Source organism: Colias philodice, chromosome 7 (genome assembly GCF_061535455.1).
Source record: "Colias philodice isolate Cphi_HAF_F1 chromosome 7, ilColPhil1 Martin Lab GWU primary, whole genome shotgun sequence".
NCBI lineage: Eukaryota > Metazoa > Arthropoda > Insecta > Lepidoptera > Pieridae > Colias > Colias philodice.
In genome coordinates, this window is record NC_143092.1 from 756,067 (window position 1) to 776,709 (window position 20,643).

At 32.9% G+C, this 20,643-nt stretch overlaps 1 protein-coding gene and 1 pseudogene across 3 annotated transcripts; one reads left to right on the forward strand and one right to left on the reverse strand.

Annotated features, from left to right (window-relative positions):
- The first annotated feature begins 3,753 nt into the window (after nucleotides 1-3,753).
- LOC149486894 (uncharacterized) lies at nucleotides 3,754-20,157 on the forward strand. Of its 3 annotated transcripts, none has more exons than XM_089697048.1 (7): nucleotides 3,754-4,116; nucleotides 13,917-14,007; nucleotides 15,682-15,798; nucleotides 16,341-16,457; nucleotides 18,297-18,364; nucleotides 18,537-18,710; nucleotides 19,317-20,157. In XM_089697048.1, the coding sequence occupies exons 1-7, from the start codon at nucleotides 3,964-3,966 to the stop codon at nucleotides 19,515-19,517; spliced, it is 921 nt and encodes a 306-aa protein (XP_089553174.1). In that variant the 5' UTR covers nucleotides 3,754-3,963; the 3' UTR covers nucleotides 19,518-20,157. The 3 variants fall into 3 exon arrangements, with proteins under 3 accessions (XP_089553174.1, XP_089553175.1, XP_089553176.1); XM_089697049.1 differs by having other exon boundaries at nucleotides 16,341-16,412; XM_089697050.1 differs by lacking the exon at nucleotides 3,754-4,116 and adding an exon at nucleotides 11,031-11,141.
- On the reverse strand, nucleotides 14,954-15,297 carry LOC149486895 (cytochrome b-c1 complex subunit 7 pseudogene; annotated as a pseudogene).
- Nucleotides 20,158-20,643: the final 486 nt, after the last annotated feature.

The window sequence follows — 20,643 nt, forward strand, 5'->3', positions numbered from 1 at the left end:
ACTCGCCGTGTTTCGAATATCAACTGAATAAAAAATGAGTCGGTAACGCGTTGTATCTATTTAGTAATCTGGTAACCCTGTCAGTTATCAGCTGTAGATAACAGGTTTAGTTCTTCTGGGAACGCGTTGGTCACTGCTATATGAATGATCAATAATTATAAGGGCAAAATTTACGTACTAGACGATATGACTAATTGTTGGTAGGTGACGAATACTATTGACAACAGAGATTTGTTTCAAAAGTTTCCTTGTTTGTGTACAGAACTGGGTACCTATATCTTGGGTTACTACTTACTAATTACACAGAATAGTTAATAGTACAGTAATTATTAAGTATTTTAGTGCGTTATGTTAGATATGTACTAACTAATATATTGGAATTTTATAAGTCTATAATTTTAAAAACAATGTAACTAGTTATACATAAAATATTATATAATAATGTGTAACGTGTGTTTATAAAATAACTAGCAAACCGGGCGAACTCCGTTTCGCCACCAGAGACATCTTTTCTTTGCTATAAACCTCACGGAGCCCGAAACCTTTCCAAGGAATACAAAACCATGGAAATCGGTTCGTGCGTTCTGGAGTTATAGCGTCAGGAAGGAAAACCCGACTTATTTTTATATAGTAGATGTGTTTTAAATCTGGCGTGAAATTTTAAATCTAACCGTCATTTTGGTTAGCCTTTCAGCATTTTTCCGACCCAGGTGTGCCCTAGACTGGACTGATAATGTAGAATCTGATGCTATGTATAGACATAATATAGAATATAGATAGATATTTATAAATAACATACCAATGATATTATGATAAAAAGTGTAAGTTTGCCTGTATCTGTGTCTGTTAGGTTAGGTATTCACGAAACTTGTAATAAATTGCATAATATAAAATATATGAAGACTCAGAGTTATCAGTCATAATTATTTTATATAACTTACTTAGATTACTTTTTTCCAAAATTTTCCATTACATAATAAGATAGATAGAAATAACATGTCAATATCATATACATGGAAGTTTGCCAGTCTGTCTGTATAAACACAGATGAAGACTGGGAGTCAAATATAGATTACTTTCTTCCGAAAATTCTTTTTCAACCCAGTAATGATTGAAAAAGGGTATGAAAAGTTTTGCTTGTGGTTTTGACCGTGAGGGCAACCGCGGGGTAAAGCTATAGTGACAATATAATTGGCAGAGTTTGTGCATAGCTTCTATCGCGGGCCTTGAGCGCGGGGACCGAATCCAGAAATTTAGTAACGAAAAACCTCACGCTCCCCACTCCGAGCGACGGGCGCGGAGGTGTGGCTTGAAGGCATAGCATGCAATAGCTTTACCGCGACAGTCCCCGAGTGCCACACGTCTTTTTTTTTCTAATGAGAAATCACGTGTGGCATAAGTTTTGCCACATGTAAATAATTATATGGAAGAAGTCGGTATATGAGTCACGCAATTTAAAAAATAATTACAGATAATGTAACGATTTTCACGGAAGAAAAAGGGTTAACTTAATCAGCACTTTATCTCTAGATTTAGATAACGATCCTTATTATTTTAAGTTTTTGTGACTAATTGTATTATGCTTTTAAAAGATAGATTCCTTTGACTATCATTTATTATCTACTTAGGTGCTATCAACTAGTTAATACCTACTGAGTATTATTTTATCATCCAATTACATACATACAAAAGCGAAGGTATATCGTTTTAGATAGAAATATATTTATTTGCAGATATAAATTTAGATTATATTCGATTGACATATATAGGTCCTCAATATCTGGCCATTTTGTTTTCTGTCGCTAGAAAACTACGGGCTTAGAATTATGGTACCTACTTCAGAAAAATCCTAAAAAAAAAAGTTCTGTGTATTATCAGGACTGGTATTTTTACATACCTACTCGACGCCTCGTTATAGACCCAGGTTTAAATATTTAGCCTATTTACTGGGAATACGAAAAATCCTTTTTACTCGACTGCAACAGATGGATAACTAAACTATAAGGAATAAACAAACAAAAATACCATTTTAATAAAACTGAAAAGTCTGAAATCAAAACTAAATAGGTAAGTAACTACTAATGAGGAAATCCGTAGGAGAACCGGAGTCACCGAAATAGCTCGCCAGATTAGCACGTTGAAGTGGCAATGGGCGGGGCACATAGCCCGTAGAACCGATGGCCGTTGGGGCAGAAAGGTTCTGGAATGGAGGCCACGAACTGGACGACGAAGCGTGGGACGACCTCCCACAAGATGGACAGACGACCTGGTCCGAGTGGCAGGGAGCCGCTGGATGCAGGCCGCCGGTGACCGGTCGTACTGGAAATCCTTGAGGGAGGCCTTTGTCCAGCAGTGGACATCCCACGGCTGAAACGACGACGACGACGAAGTAGTTACTTGACTAGATGCTAAATATCATGACTAAAATACCATATATAGATATATCGCAAATAAATTAATAAACTGACAAAAATACCATTTCCATAAAACTGAAATGTCTGAAATAAAAACTAATACTGGATGCTAAATAATTCAATGAAATTAATGAACCGAAAGGATTTTAAAATAGTTTCAAAATGAATCTTTGTATTTTAGAATTCAGAAATGACTATAGGGTGTTTTTCACTCAAACAGGAAAAAACTAGGTACGTATGTAGTAAGTAATTAGTAACATTAATTATTAAAGTGAACGTTAAAAATAAATATGTCTTATATGTATAACATGTCGTATATAATGTCTCTCGATGATCATGTACTTAGATTCTCGGTTTAACATCGTACAAAAAGCATTCATTTTATGCAGTTTCTAATATTCATTCAGATTTAATACATTATAACATGTGCATTTTGTGCACTATGAAAATATCTGTCTATGTAAAAGTCTAGACAAAAACATTGGGTAACATTTATTAAAATTACCAAATTAAATAATATGTAATCAGAGGACAGAAAACCCGCTAAAATTTACACATTAAAACCGGAATACAAATTCACGAAACAGATTTTCCGCCTCGATACGGATACCAAACTTGTTTTAAACTTAATGTCACACATGGTGATTTTGGACGTAATTTTGCATTCCTTTTAAATAACGTGGGTCGGGCGGATAATACAGTTTTTTTAATAGCAAATACGCGTATAACGAGTTTTGTTAAAATTTTCATTAAAGTATAATAATATTATAATGCTATGCCGCCCACTGCTTCGCCCGCGTATTCACAGGGAATTCCCATGGGAATGAGCAGTTTAACCGCAAAAAAGGAGCCAATGTAATTCTCTAGCCTCCTTAGTCTTTATTTAGTATATGAGAGGAGATAGTAAAGTTTACTATCTACAAAAAAATACTACGAAATACTAATCTCTTGTTTTTGGGAACGTAGAATATACAATATTTTATCACTTCATTCTTTGATGAGCGCCATTAATTAATTTAGATTTTAGACAAAATGTTTGGAAGTTGATTTCAAAAAATTAAATTAAAAAGAAAATCTCTCCCAATAGTTACGTGATTATAAGGAGTTTTGCTCTCCTTTGACTTACGAAATATTTACAATAATAAATTTAGATAAAGCAGCATTTCTCTGGAATTGCTCTCACAAAGCAAGATAAAACAATATTTCATATTAATTAAGCCATCATGGGGAATATTAACAACATCGTCAGTTCAAGGAAAGACCACACAGCATACACTACAATAATTGTACGTATATCTACCGGTATTTTTAGAGATCAACTCATTATATCGTTCGATGACTTGTGTTCATGTGTTGCAAACTTTAGTGAGTTAGTGTAAATCAACGCCCGCGAAAGAGCACACGCGTTCGACACACATACACATTAAATGACAAGTTGTTTAAAACAAAATTAAATTAAATTGTTCTTGCAAACATCACCCAGTACATCTTTATCGAGTGTGGTTTTGATAACATTGTGTTGTGATTAATTTTATATAGAAATATTTCAATGGAAAACAAGGAGTCCCCAAAGGAGGCGCAAAAGGTCCCAAAACTTGATATGGCAGATATCGAAAAAGTTTTTGGGAAGCCACCTTCGCCAAATCTCAATGTTAAACCTGATGTTATGATTGAAAATGAGAAGAATAACGGAAAGGACACAGTGAGTAATTCTTTTTGTTGTTGACATTTTAAATTATTTATTTGTTTATAATATTATGAAGTTTATACGAGTTCAAAGTCCAGTTATATTTGTGAATTATTTAAGAAATATTAAACTTAGATGGTTGAATTCAGTACTAGCGAATGTTTCCTAAATTTTACTTTTTAAAGGGTTCTTTTAAATAAGGAAACTAAAAATAAAATAATACCTAGGTATAAACCAAAACTGAAGTGTCTGGGTATCAGCTTTTCAAATATTGAAACTGAAACTTCAGCTAAAATAAACTTTCCCAAAAACAACAGTGAATGATGAATTTAATAGGGATAAAACTTTTATGTAATGAATGGTAGGTATTTGTATAACCAGTTGGAATAAAAAGGAACATAATGCTTGAGTACACTATTCCGAAATAATATGACTTATGAGACGTTATTTTTTATAATTATCCTGGTTAATATAGTTTTATTCTGGCTTTTTTCTAGCTACTTTCCTTCTATCTATAAACTTTTTCCATGTTTTTAAATGTCCAGCGCGTAACGAAATGGGAGAATTTTCACGTAAATTAATTTCAACTCGAAATACAGTTGCCTAGTTCCAAGTGATAACAGCAACGAGATAAAATGACCTGCTTGCTTAATTATCTATGTCCTCTAAAAAATATTAATTATGAATTACGAGTGAAGCAGACACGAAGATCATAAATTCACAATTACAAATATCTCAATTGGAAAGTGGATTTCTTGCGAGAAATCGCGGGGAAAAATGGAATCCATTAATATTGTCTCGTACAATGAATACAATTATCACACGTGTTGTTAACGGTTTTTTATGAAAATTGTTTTTGGGATAGGTATCAATAATTGCTTTAGAAATTAGAGGGAACTTAGTGAATATATAATACTTAAAAGTTTTCATAATCACTACCTACATAGTAGAAAACAAAGTCACTTTCTGTCCCTATGTATGCTTAAATCTTTAAAACTAGGTACGCAACGTATTTTGATGCGGTTTTTTTAAATAGATAGAGTGAATGAAGAGGATAGTTTTGGTTTATAAGTATGTACCTATAATTTATTAGGTTTTAGACACATCGGGCGCAGCTGCGGGCGGAGAGCTATAATTAAGTTCGTGTCATTTTGAAGATGCATCGCAATTTTGAAATTTATTTTTTTTTATTATTTTTAGATGCCTATGTTTCAACAACCTAAATATCCTACTTATAAAGTATAGTATAAATGTAAATTGGCATTCCATACCATATAAATCCCGTGCATTTTTCAGAATGCAATAATTAATTCATGACTGGTGAGCCACCGTAAAATCGCTTCATAGTTCATAGGCCAGCTATGTCCAGGTATTTGTGGTTTTACGTCCATCGGCTTAGATTACGACAATGATTCATTTAGTTTTTTTAAAAGTGGTGAGAAAACAATGCTTTAATTAGTAGCAAGAAGATTTTAAAAATAGTTAGGTTTTAGGTTGGTATTATAAAAAGTTAAAAACTGTACCGATAAAATTCGATTGTATTTTGTTATTTTTCGTATTTTCACTAAAAACACCAACACCAATTAATATTTTCGTGTCGTTTTGCATGCAATGCACATGCATTGTTCTGTTTTTCTTTATAGCTGGGATACCTATTAAATATTTTAATTGGACACGACAGTCTGAAAACAATTTTAATTTGCAAGTTAACGAGCTTTTCATTCAGTTATTATTGTTAATAATATTAGTTTAATAAAACTAAAAAAACACGCTTTTTATAGAAAACCGAACTAAAAAATAGAAAATTTTATCAAATTAGTGTATTGTCATCGGTCCTCAATAAATCTACAAAGTTTGAACGAAATCTGGCCGTTTAAAGTGGGTCAAAATCGCGCCCAAAGAAGTCGGTTACAAACATACAAACATACAGGTGAAGCTAATATAAAGCGTGTAAAAATCCTGAGCAGCGGATACTGATAAACATTTCAGACATAAAAAAAAACTAATAATAGCTATGTTTTGGTAAATTAAACACTAGTTACGTGTTTAATTTACCAAAACATAGCCTATTGACCAATTTCTTAAGAAAATCTTCCTCTCACCATGCAATTATTGGTAAATAAATAAATAAATAAATATTATTATAGGACATTATTACACAAATCGACCTAGTCCCACAGTAAGCTCAATTAAGGCTTGTGTTGTGGGTACTAGGCGACGATAAAGAATTGGTAATAATTATCTGACAAAATAATTAAATAACCAACTGCGAAAGTAATTCTGTCTATCTCTTAATATTCACGCCAGTTTCACTACTACTGAACCAATTTAGATGAATTTGGTACAGGGATACTTTGAGAGCCGAGGTAGGGCATAGGATAGTTTTTCTACCGGAAATCGTTTCCCTTTACGTACTACGCGGGCAAAGCGCGGGTTTCCTTTCTCTAGGTACCTATATCTATCAAATAGAGAGAAATAGTTTCACCATAATCTGAGTATTTCCTCCATTTATGTTCTATTTTAATTACTATTGCACGCCTCATAAGCGAAGCGTTGAGGTGGGTACTACTGTCGCTTCGCGCAAAACATCTGATTTTTCAAACTTAAAATGTCTTTATGTATCATACATTGCACTTGTAAGATAATACATACACACACATATTAAGAAAAAACACTATTTTTAACGTTCATGATATTTTTGATGTCATTTTTGTTATTTAAACTAGTTAAAAAACAGTTTAAAAAAGTTCTGTCTTGGACGTCCGTGTGTCTGTATGTGCGGATCCTTTTTCTTGTTAACACGATAGCGACCGAAATACTTTACTAATCGAGTCTTTTTTTTCTCTTACGCTTGAGTATGCTCAGGAATAGAACCCTTTCATTTTTCAGGGTCTGATTCGATGTGGTTTAATTGTTATTAAATAAACAAAAATAATAATTAAAAATATTTATTTAAAAAAAATTATGAGGCGTGCACTTTTGGATTTTCCAAATTTTTCTAATTTGTTACGATTATCGTGATTCAATATTATAATAATTATAACGTAGAAACACACGCACGAGTGCTTTTATATGAGTCACGGTTTTCAGTGACCTTAAAAGGACTTTTTACATTTTAAAAAGAAGTGGCAATTTATGTTTTAAAAAATGAAAGATGAGAATTATCCTCGGTCGTTTTTGGGAAAATCGAAATGGCTGGACCGTGACAACGTTTGTGTGGTAACTCCTTTTAAAATTCGTTTTCCCGCGGAAACGAGATTTTCGCGGGAAATGCTTCAAGATTCAGCCATTCACGCGTGACATATATTAGAGACTACTACGTGACCAAGCCAACTAGACCCTTTTCAACTGTGACGTCACCCGCCCATGTCTCGGATACAGATAGCAAAAAACGTAACACTAGTAATATCACTGTTCGCTCTCCGCTATGAATAGTCTTATTTTTCCCCATTTCGAGGGCTATTTATAGGAATAACAACACAGTAAAACTTAAACAATTAACAACAAAAAACTTAACAGTCAATAACAAGATTTAACGATTTCAATAAAAAGTAAAGAAATAACTAGCGATGCGAAATATACGAATGCGTCGATGCTGCGAACCGTACTAAGGCGAACGCGGTACCTGAGGCGGTAAGCGGGCGGGGAGGCCGCATTCCACCCGAGCGTCTAGTTGGCTTGGTCGACTAATAGCTGGCAGCTGCTCCGCGCGGTTTCACCCCCGTGACTCCACTCCTGTTGGTGCGTGATGATATATAGCCTATACCCTTCCTCGATAAATGGGCTATCTAACACCGAAAGAATTTTTCAAATCGGACCAGTAGTTCCCGAGATTAGCGCGTCCAAACAAACAAACAAACTCTTCAGCTTTATAATATTGGTATAGATAATATTCCGAGGCTGCCTTACAATAGTTTTTTTATATTATACAATGCATTAAGCGCGTCACACACGGTGAAGATACTATAATATTTTATCTTAAGATACTGTTATATTTTATATTACAGTATCTTAACGCATCCGGTATCAGCGTTCGGACCATCATTTTTCTTTTTGTCATTGCGTACTAAGACTCCTGTAGAACCGCCATCCTGTTACAAATAACCCACATCGCGTCATTTGTAACAGGATGGCGGTTCTACAGGGGTCTTAGTACGCAATGACAAAAAGAAAAATGATGGTCCGAACGCTGATATCGGATGCGTTAAGATACTGTAATATAAAATATAACAGTATCTTAAGATAAAATATTATAGTATCTTCACCGTGTGTGACGCGCTTTATACTTTAACTGGTTATTTCAAATAAGTATTTCGTGGTAAGTAATTATGTATTTATTTCTTCCTGTATCTAAGCGAGTTGTTCCTAATTGTATGAAAATATTAAATACATTATGTAGAGATATCAATTTTGGTTTAATATTTTGAATACCTATTATAAAAATCTTTAATTTTTTTTCTAATTTAACAATTCTCTAATAATATTGTATCTTTACGTTTTAAACTTTATATTACTCCTACACGTTTTTATGAGACCATTGACTTCTTATTTTGTTGAACTTGGTATGTGTTGAACTTGAACGGTATCGTACCTATATCGGTATGTAATGATTTTGTTTATTTGTTTGAACGCGATGATCTCAGGAACGACTGCACTGATTTCAAAAATTCTTACACTGTTGGATAAGTGTTACGTATAGGCTATGATTATTTATGTATGTGTCGCAGGTGAAGCGAAGGTGTTCCGCTAGTTTTAAACAAACAAAGATAATACTTTAGTCTTTATTTCATATCCACAGATAAAATTTAATACATAATAGGTACAAAATAATACAGTAAAAATAAAATGTTAAAAAAAACAAAACCTAAAAATGGTGCCAAACGAGGTAGACGTAGCGTACTCGGTAGCCATTCAGACACGCTGCAGTAGTCTCTGCGAAAAGTAAGTTGCATATTATTGTAACGACATATTATATAGAGCCGCGGCAGTAAATTCACAAATCTATAATTACACACAAGAATGATAAATATACTGCGAAGTTCACTTCTACGAAATATTTATATCGTATTTTCGCGTTGTTATGTTTGGCCCGTTACCAATAAATTTTGTACTGTTCATTTACAACACCTGAGAATTATCCTGTTGGCTGTCTATGAGGCGTTTAACAAATAATATTTAACACTTCATAGTTGCTTTCCTTAGTTTTAGTTTTTATGATAGTAGGTATTACTTTTAATTTGAACTGACGCGTCTGCATCTTTCTTTCTTCTTACATCTTTGTTTTTATAATACAAATTCCTAACTAGTAAAAAAAAATTATCTCAATTTATTTATCATTCGAATTTTCTCAGTGAATTTTCTTATTTATCGTAATATTAAAAAGGTTACAGGTTGTTTTATATGTATGGATTGCTGCGTTGGACGTTGGTACAATGATAAGTCTTTAGCATTTGAACAATGGGTTCCGATTCCCAGTGCAGACATGGCATAGTACTTGTGAAAATCATTTTCTAATCCTTAGAATAGCGCGTTCAAAAAACATCGGTTTGTTTAAGAGGAAGTGAACTAGCATTCTACTCTACCAGTTCTTAGCAGGTACTCTACCAGTTTTCAGTACCTACTCTACCAGTTTTTCTAGAGTATAACTGTCTACTCTACCAATGGTCTACTGATGTATAGTACATAATTAGGATATTTAGTACTCTAACTGTGGTACTCTACCACTCTACTCTACTTTTGCAGCCATTAGTAATTATTCTCTATATTCGTTGTTGCTAAGTTGGGTACATCTACGTGATAATAGACAGGCTTCTAAAAATTTCATAACACAGTTCAATGGAGGTTTAGTAAATAAATTGAAGGCCGTATACGATGGTACGTCATCACTCATCTCACGTAGAGTTCAATGAACTGTATACTCATGCCTATTTATTGCGAAATTATCTTCCTAGTTGTCAAATAATGATTCCTAGAACCGGGGTATTGTCATTGTATAGGTAGTTTCTTGAAGATTGAGTCTCATTTATTATTTTAAATGTTATGTGCTTGGGATAGAAATTCGATCTAGTGTGTTTTCTTGCACTTAGAATTTTGTGATATTACTTACGAATAATTAGGAAAACCTATTTTTTTTTTGACTTCAAAGGAAAGTTTCAGTTGATTACCTTTTGATTTTTTGAAGTACTGGTGTAAATTATAATTAGTTATATTATAGTGGTGTAAAAAGTATTATCGTCATAGGTACATATACTATTTTTACGTCATACATAAGATTTTCCTGTTCTAAGAATGGAATATGTACGTATAACTCCATATTTAGTAAAATCGATAATGAGGAGAATTCTTTTGTATTTGAGGTAAACTCGGAAACATAATAATTTAAAAGATACATTATGAGAATTTATTTCGTGGTCGTGAAATGTTGGGTATCAGCCAATAGTTAATTATAAATAAACCCTTTCACTCTCACTTCTGGTTTCAACAAATTTTCCTCAATGAAAATTATGTTTTTATCGATGGTGCCAGAAAACGACGAGTTTTCCTTACATTGAGCATTTAAAAAATAAATTTAAGAAAATTAGCTGTAAATAAAGTTTCGTTTAATCTCAACTAATATCAAAGGTACCTACTTAAATTGGAAGATCATTTGTGTTTTTGTATGTATGTTTTGATACAAAACCAACTGTACAGATTTCAAAATTTGTTTCACCAAGTTATATCTTTACCGAGTAACCGGCTATTCATTATATCAAGTAAACCCTGGTGAAGCCGGGGCAAGCAGCTAGTTAGTTACTAAATAATTTTCTTATTTCTGTAGACTGTAGGTTAAATACTTTTTAAATTATATCCGCGAGTACAGATAATGATTTAGGCGGGCTAATTGATTCGACACTAATAGTGCTAGTACCTTGACCTTCATACTGTATTGTACTTTGTTGTAAACTGGTTTGTCATAGTGTATCTGTGCACTGTGAGCGATAGATGTGTCCATGTCACACGCGATGGAGCGCGCGGAATATCGCATAATAGACATGCGCCCTGTGAGTTTTTGGCATTTTGCTTTTTTTTTTCGAATGTTGGCGAAGGGTACTTTAGACTTTAGAGTGTGTGAAAGTGACCGGTCGGGTAGTGAGTGTCCAGCTTTTATTACTTTTGTAAACGATTGTAATAAATGTGGAAGGATGAATAAATACATTACACTGACGATATTATGTTCTAAAATATTATTATTTTCATCAATGAGACTTAATTATGTATTTATGTATGATATTTTATTAAGTGGAAAATTAATTATTGATCTCCTAATTACTTAATGATCTAAGCCTAAATGCGTCTGGAAGCGGGACATGGAATATTTAGAACTTTTGTCTATTATATATTATAGTCGGGAAAAGGATAGATGGTCTAGCCAGACATGAGCTTTCCTTAAAATATTTTATATGTATTTGATATTTTTTTCTTTTTCATGTAGTTGAAGTGGTTTTCATTGAACTATAATTATTTGCAAACGTGGAATGGGAAATGACCTCATCTATGAATGTATGACAGTGTAGTACGTACCTACAGATAATCTATATTCTTGTTCGCCACTTAAGGATTGGAATTAACATTATTTTATTCTATAAATAAGAAAATATCTTGCAGTTTTATGGCATTTTCCTGATTGCTAATTATCATTGTTATGGTTTACCTGAGGTTTTGCAGTTGAACATTTTTTATTGTATAATTATTTAAGATACAGATCCAAGTACCTAGAGCTTATTCTTTCAGCTCCTTTAATTCAATTTATTCGTATGCAAAAGTTATTAAGCTATTGCATAGCTTTTATCTCAGACTTTGAGCGCGGCGACCGAATGTAAAAATTCCGTAACGATAAAACCTAACACCCCACACTCCAAGATGCTATGCAATTGCTTTACCGCGGCAGTCCTCGAGTGCCACACGTATTTTTTTTTTTACTTTTAAACTGCAATCAATCAATGAATATTAAATATTCAGCTTGTACAAGAAATAAAATAATATGTAATATTATTGATCAAGCAGAGCGATCTTTCTTTTCTCTAAGTCGCCATCTCTCCTAAAAGATGGCGCTGTGGATACCAAATTTAACATTAACGCCAATATTCTAATTTTTATCATCTGTCTAGACATAATAACCAATAATATACTCATCTGTCTAGACATAATCTTATCTTATATATAAAAATGAATCGCAAAATGTGTTGGTAAGCGCATAACTCGAGAACGGCTGAACCGATTCCGATAATTCTTTTTTTATTATATTCCTTGAAGTACGAGGATGGTTTTTATGTAGAGAAAACGTAAATATGTACCACGGGCGAAGCCGGGGCGGACCGCTAGTAACCAATAAAGCCGCCAATAAGGCTATTGGCGGCTTTATTCTAAAACTCACCTTTACACATTACTAAATACAATCTAGATAATAAGTTGTTTGATGACAAATTCATCAGTCCATACTTCCCCCAGAGTAATTCCCTCAATCATACTCAGAACGGATACAAGGCTGTATCACCATGCAATTAGGTTATTAGCACAATATTAATCGTGAGAATCCGTGGCATTCTGTGCAATAATTAAATGTCAAATGTGTCATTAATAAAGGGAAAACCCTTTTGTCTTGTTTGTGTATTTTTATTGGACCGCGACCTCTTTTGTTAAACCTCTTAAATTTTGCAATCAGAATTTGTTTTGTTTTTTTTGGCTCAAAATTATAATAAAATATAAGTAGATATTTTAAGTGCTAACTTACTTTAAAAGAGAAGACAATGAATCCGTAAAACATCTCGAAATATCTCTAAAATGTTAAATGAGATATCGGAAGTAGGTACTTATGTATTTCAAAATTTCAAAATTTATAAGCATTTTTGAAAAATTTTTACAGTGTAGAAAATATAAATTGCAAGTGCAATGCTATACATAGATAGTATGTATTTTAAATATTTTCTACTACTCTCTTTTCTATTTTAATTTAATTGCATCATAGCTATAAAATTTATTGCATTAATTTTTAATTAATAATATGTAGTTAATTTGGCAATTTTTTTCAACATAGTTAATTGAAAAACATCATTTGAATAAGCGGATCTACAGAGCTAGCAAGCCTCGCGAAACAATTTTCACTCTATGTGAACAGTAACTGGCTGATTATTAAATACTAGCTTTCCGCCTGCGGCTTCGCCCGCGTTTTCAAAGAAAAACCCGCATAGTTCCCGTTCCCGTGGGATTTCCGGGATAAAACCTAGCCTATGTTACTCGTGGATAATGTAGCTTTCGAATGGTGAAAGAATTTTTAAAATCGGTCCAGTAGTTTATGAGCCTATTCATTACAATCAAACAAACAAACAAAGTTTTCCTCTTTATAATATTATATTATTAGTGTAGATGTAGATTTACTACGTAAGTTAAACAAACAAACGAGAAAAATGAATCATAATGGGAAAACCCTGTGTCTTTCTAAAATGCATCAGTCGTGTTATATAGATCAAGGTATTGTAGTGGTAACTGACCTAGCATAACAGGAATTTTATTGGAATTTTGCGTTTTTTGTGGTTTTAGTTGAAAATATTAATTGATGTGTACAAAAATATGCTAACTTAGAATAAAGATGGAAGACAGGTATTCTATAAATATGCTTTGGCAAATATATTGTTAAGAGCATACCTATTGTGTAAATGCACACAAAATCTTGACGAGTACTTTCCCTATTTCAATTTTGTTAGATTTTTTGTAATTTATAGTACGAGCATAATATAAATAATTTCAAAAAAGTTTAATTGTATTTTGTATTGTTTCAGCACGGCAACAAGCCGAAAGATGCGGAAGCTGTACCTCAATCACAACCTCTTCTGGAGCCCGATAAGCAGGCACAAACACCACCTCTTGCTGGTATAGTATTTAATTTATAATATTTTTACTTATACAAGTTTCTAGCTGAAAATTCGCTGCGTTAAATAATTTTTGTGGCCAATTATTTCTTTACAAAATAATGAATGATACCCGATTTATTTTAACGATGATTTTGGACTTTCATTTCATCGAGACTATTCCTTCATTATATTTAAAATGTAAAGTAACTCTGTCTGTTCATTTTTCACGCCTCAATCACTAAACCGATTTACTTAGATGAAATTTGGTAAATACTTGTATGAGGCCCGAGAAATCCCACGGGAACGGGAGCGTTGCGGGGTTACTTTTAATACGCGGGTGAAGCAGCTTTCGGAAAGCTATAGTACCTACGATATAATATCTATCATAACACCATGAATCGTAATAGTAGTAGCTACTTGCTTAATATTGGGTAACGTTACGTGTAGGTGGAGATATAGAACTCCAAAGATATAATAATGATCATGTACAAAAATAAATGTGATTAAATGCAATAATTCTTGTAAGAAACTTCACGGTCAAGAGGGCATTGCTCTATGAAAACTTTAATAGAGGGCGTTTAGTAGTTGATAATAAAAGTAAACTATTATATGAATATAGATACTATAAACAACATACAATATGTGTGCTATACATAGGTATTTAAAAATAGCGGGATCGATTTTGATGAATTTCATGCGTCTTATTGCGTGTAGAAAATATAGATTCGATTCCAAAAGATGGAGTAAGTCATAAGATGTGAAATAAGGGAATCTCTACATGAAAAAACTTCCCATTAGCACGTTAGCTGATGGGTAATGAAAAATAAATTTGTAAAATATATAAATCTATTTAGTTAGTTATAGAGGTTGTTGACTGAAATCTTTAAAGAAACAAAAGTATATCGAAATAAAACTCCATATAGATCACAACAACTATATTAGAACGTCAAAGCGACCAACGTAACTCAATATTCGCTCTCCCATTTTTCCCGTTCCAACCGTTCCTTGACCACCTGCTCCACAATTGGAGACAGGTATAACTTGTCCTCCTCAAACTTGGTCCATTGATCCTTCGGCATCAGAACCTTGGCACCAGATAGCTGGATAGCCCTGATCAGCCTGAAGTTCCTCTCGTCCAACACATGAGGTGGGAGACGACGCAACGCCTCCTGGACATCTTCGTTCTCATATAAACAGTCGTCGCGAAGTAAACCGTATTTATGGAAACCGGCCAGCTCGTAACACCACTTTCGAAGTTGCGCGTTTTTGTCGAAAAGAACTTTGGTCACTCTAAATGCCATGATTTGGGAAATTGAGTAAGCTCGTTAAATCGTGTGTTTGTGTCAAATGTCATATTTAATCGTATAGTTTTATAGATAAATGCATCAAAAAGGTTATCTATAGTAATATTATGAACTGCAGCATCAAGCATTGATGTAATGAGCTGAAGAGGTTTTATTTTTTTATCTCAAACATAGTTTGAATTTTAACAACCATTTTCATAGTCCAGACCAGTTAGCATAGTCCATTTATCGAGAAAAACATTATAAGTGTTACCTAACCTATAGGTACACGCTACGGCTAGCTATGAAAAATGTTGAAAAGGCGGGAAAAATATTCCTACTCCGTGTGAAGTTATTCATAAGTATAATACATACATGTAATTAACATTGAAAATAATTAAAATTCTCAGGTCCAGAAATAGACGACTTGGAGGACATTCCACATGCAGACTCTACGCCATACCCTGGCATTGATGATGGTCTTCTGGAGCCAAACGATAAGAAGAACACCGAACATGATAATAATGGTAGGAAAAATTCCTACTTTATTCCTATTAATGATTTATTTCTTACGTTACAATAGGACTGTTCAGTTAATTACAAATGGGAAATACAGATTTTTTGGTACATAGTAAAACTAACATTTATATATTTTAATCTATGACTACTTATAGGAATTAAAAAAAATATTTACTTAAATTGTATTTTATTTTGTTTATAATGCAGTAAGTATATAGGTATATTCAAATTAGGTTATCTGACGGAAATTGTGTTTAACCTCATTTGTGATATTGCTCTTGACCGCATACTTGCATGTGTCAATACAAAATATTATACATAAAATACACAATTATTTGTATATGTTATCATACTAGCCACAAATATAATATAAATTTATAATATTTTTTCATTTATTTGTATATTCTTCGATACCACTGCAATCGGCACCTGGATATTGATAATAATCATCCCTACGTAAATTTTTTGACCCCTGACTTGCTTAGCAAATTTCATCCAAATAATTGTACATTTTTGATGTTTTCATTATTATTTTTTACATAAATTCCAGAAGGAGACGACAAAACAGACCGCGAGGGTTCCCACCACTCGACGAAGGACGATGGGGTCGGCACTGAAGACGGTAAATGGCTCTACACCAGTCAAGACGAGCCCGACTATCCTTACGGTGATTGGTCACGCACGCACACACATCTGTCATTTCATTCACTTTTTTTTAATTATGGCAATGAGTGCTTTTTTCAGCGAGCATATTTTTTGCTAGTGTCAAGTTTAAATCCAAAGAATTCCATTTTTAAATTAGAACCAATATTAGAACTGGCCGGTTAGATGTCAAATTTAACTAGCCGATTATAATATTATGTGGAATTCCATTTTTAATTAAGAACTGGCTGGTAGAATTTCTTTTTTGAATTAAAACTGGCCGATTTATGCCGAAATTAGGCGTCATTATAAATAACTGTTAGGCACAAGTAGGCAACTGTAGACAAAATTATATGCAGTACGATTTGCATATAATATTATGTTTTATGAGTTTTTAAATTTTTTAAAGGATATTATCATAATATATCATATGTAGGTATATTAGTTATGTAGTAACTGTTCTATTACTATGTTATTTATATTATTTATTCAAGTATTTGTATATGAATAATAGATAATACTATAATTACACTACATTAATCCTGTGTTACATAAACCTATGTATTTTCCTTAACACTAAAACGAAATCGATTGATTTCTTCATTTGAACATATCTCTAGCATTTCTTCGTGCTTAAATGCATGAAGTTTTATTAATTACTTCTAGTTTACTCTCAGAAACAATATTATTGCATGATGCATGTATCTACATATTACGGTGCATTTACATCAAACGAACATAGAGCTAGAGCCAGAGGAATCTTTCGTGATCTTTTAGTCATTTAGTGTTAACGTAAACTCGCATTTTTGTTCAGTATTAGAACATTGCATTGAATCTTTTCGAACGCATTATGAACAACAAAAGAATGACATAGTGGTTAGAATGAGCATTCGCTCGTTTGATGTAAACGCACCGTTATACACTTATTCTTATAATATTATCATTTATATAAATATTTACATATTAATTATTGATACAATTTTCTAATAACCCTTAATAATTATGCACTTCTTTATAATATTACGCTTTAAAATGCATTTTATCCATTGTAGGTATGTACATATTTATTATTTTATTTGTGTACCTACGTTATAAACATAAACATTTTTACAGTATTATTATATGTTAATTATTTTTAAATGGTCATAAGTAGAATAAAATTCATTAAAAATTATTTAGCTATCTCTGTACCAAATTTTAATCCAAATCGGTTCAGTGGTTGAGGCTTAAAGAAGAGACAGACAGACAGCTAGTTACTATCGCATTTATAATATTAGTTAGAATCTCATTATCACTTTTTATATTGAATTCTAAGAAATTGGAACGTAGGTACCATCTTTAAGATAGCTAAGCCCTTATTCTGACAAATAATACACATTGATAAATAATTTATATTGAAATGATAAACATCGTATGCACAATGAAGTACCTGCTTAGCATTGATAAAATTATGCATTCATTGTGTTACTTAGGGTATTCAATGAAAGTACCTAGTTAAGTATTTATTTAGGTCATCTGATTGAAAATATTAAATGATAATTTATGATTAGATTTTTAACTATAGATATTCATTCAATTGTTGGATAAGAACTATGTTTTGTTATTGGTGATTAATCAAAACATATATTTATCCATCCATCCAGACGGATACAAATCCAGCAAACCAAAAACAATTTAAATGCAAGCCGATCTCGATTTTTAAGTGGTGTTTTGCATAGATCCTTACGACCATAAAAAATGTGTTCTGAATTGTTTTTCAGTTTATTTAAAAATTTAATTTGACAGGATAAATTCGCGCTATTTTATCATTAATCGATATACATAATATATTTTTATAATAATAAACACTATCCTATTATTTCAGATGCAGCAAACGGTTTTGGGTATAGATTCGGTATGGACGATCGGCCCATTTCGCCTATGATACCTGGGGTAAGTTTTTTTTAATATCCCTATTATATGTATACCTAAGTACTTAAATCATGTTTTAACTAAGTAAAACGTGATTCAAACATTATTTAATATTAGACTGATAAATATAAACTGAAAAAAAAAACATAGTGATATTTTTATTCCAAAAAGTTTTACGTTAATTTTTTTGCAGTCGATCCCAGATGTCAACACATACCAACAGAAGAAAAATCTAGCTCAGGGCATGATGGACTTAGCCTTATTATCAGCGAATGCTAACCAATTAAGATATGTCCTGGAGTCTGCGTCATCTCATCCATACTACTATCCCAGCTTGACTTTCATCGCTCTGAGTATTGTATTACAAGTAAGTACGCAAAATTTCATACGACCGTTGCTAATGGCAACCATGCAGAATTTAACTTTTTTTCCGTTGTTAGGCAAATTATTTAATTATTTTGAATATCGATTAAATCTTCTTCTTCTCTACTATATAAAAATGAGTCGGGTTTTCCTTCCTGACGCTATAACTCCAGAACGCACGAACCGATTTCCACGGTTTTGCATTCGTTGGAAAGGTCTCGGGCTCCGTGAGGTTTATAGCAAAGAAAAGGTGTCTCTTGTGGCGAAACGGAGTTCGCCGGGTTTGCTAGTTAGTATCTATAAATATATAGTTATCAGTCAGTTCAAGTAACTAGAATGTACAAAAATATATCATTCACCTTATCTGCAAATCGTGAAGATCAGATATTATTCAGTAATCCTTACTTAATATTATACATGTGCAAATATGTTTGTTTGTTTGTCTATATTTCGCGTCACAATGGAATTACTCATACATTCTCTAGATACATAAATCATATTATAATAACAATTATAGTGTAAAAGCTAGATTCCCACGGAAAGGTCCAATAAGTGTAAAAACAAATCATAGAGAGATCGTTATTTTATAACCTCTATTATTATTTTCCAGATCGGAGTTGGCGTAGGTTTAATAATGAACAGCCGGTATAATGTTAAGGACGATAAAGACATCTGCAAAGCGGACAAGATAAACAATTTCACAGTTTTGGGCGTATTTCTCGTAACAATAGTCAATGTGTTTATAACTTCATTCAGTGTGGCATCTCCAACGGCGACGATACCGCAAGCGACCGTTCAAGAAGCCGGATAGACTGTGTAGGCAAAGCTTAATTCGAATCTCGGTTTGACGTAATTATCAAAAATGGCGGCAAAATTAAAAATCTATAAGAACTATTTACCTACCTATATTACTTGCTCTGTGAATAATTTATAGCTGAAGATTGTTTGTGTGTTCGAACGGGATAATCTCTGGAAATTCTGAACCTATTTAAAAAAATTCTTCGACCGTTAGATTTGTTCGTGGTCCCTCAGTCCTATAGGCAGATAGGCTTTATTTTAATATGTAACACGGGAGAAACTGAAGCGGACTGCTAGTATTTAATAAGGTTGATAAGATGGATTATCATAATATGTTAAAAGTGTATAGCAGTGAAAAGATGTTCTAACTAGTCGGCAAAAATCAGTGTATGAGGCATTGAAGGAATGTATGGTGCTACTGTTTTATTAAGTTACGGATAATAGTTGGTATTTCTCAGTTAATTATTTTGAATCTCTAATTAAAAATTACAATCACCAAAAAAATTCAGTGCTAATATGCGGATTATCTTGTTTGATAATATCGTCGTTTGGAAATTTAAGCCGATTATCCTGATGCACATTGCACACGCATCTGAATTTGCGATGTAATGTAATTATACTGTAGAAACTTAGAAAGTAGAATACGATCGAACTACGAAAAGAGCGTATACGCACTATGCGGGTAGCCGCATTGCGGGTAGCCGTCCGGCTGACCGCAAGCACAGTTATGTACGTAATATTCATTTCTATGCGCACTGCGATGCGGCTACCGCAGACCGCACAGTGCGCATAGAAATGAATATTACGTACATAATTGTGCTTGCGGTCAGCCGGACGGCTACCCGCAATGCGGCTACCCGCATAGTGCGTATACGCTCTTAGACTACGAATAAGGACGTCGAAGACCTTTTATATTTAGAAAAAAAACCCTTTTGTATTTCGATAACAGATTATTATTTCGTTTGTATTTTGTATTAACATATAACAGGTATGAAAAATGGCGCCGAGTCGATCCTTATCTTAGTTGGCTCGTATTGTAGTTTCCTTTTATTAGGATATATTATTAATAATTTTTAAAAATGCTCAATATCGAATATATTTACCTCGAAATCTCAACTGTAAGAATCTTTTTATTGAAA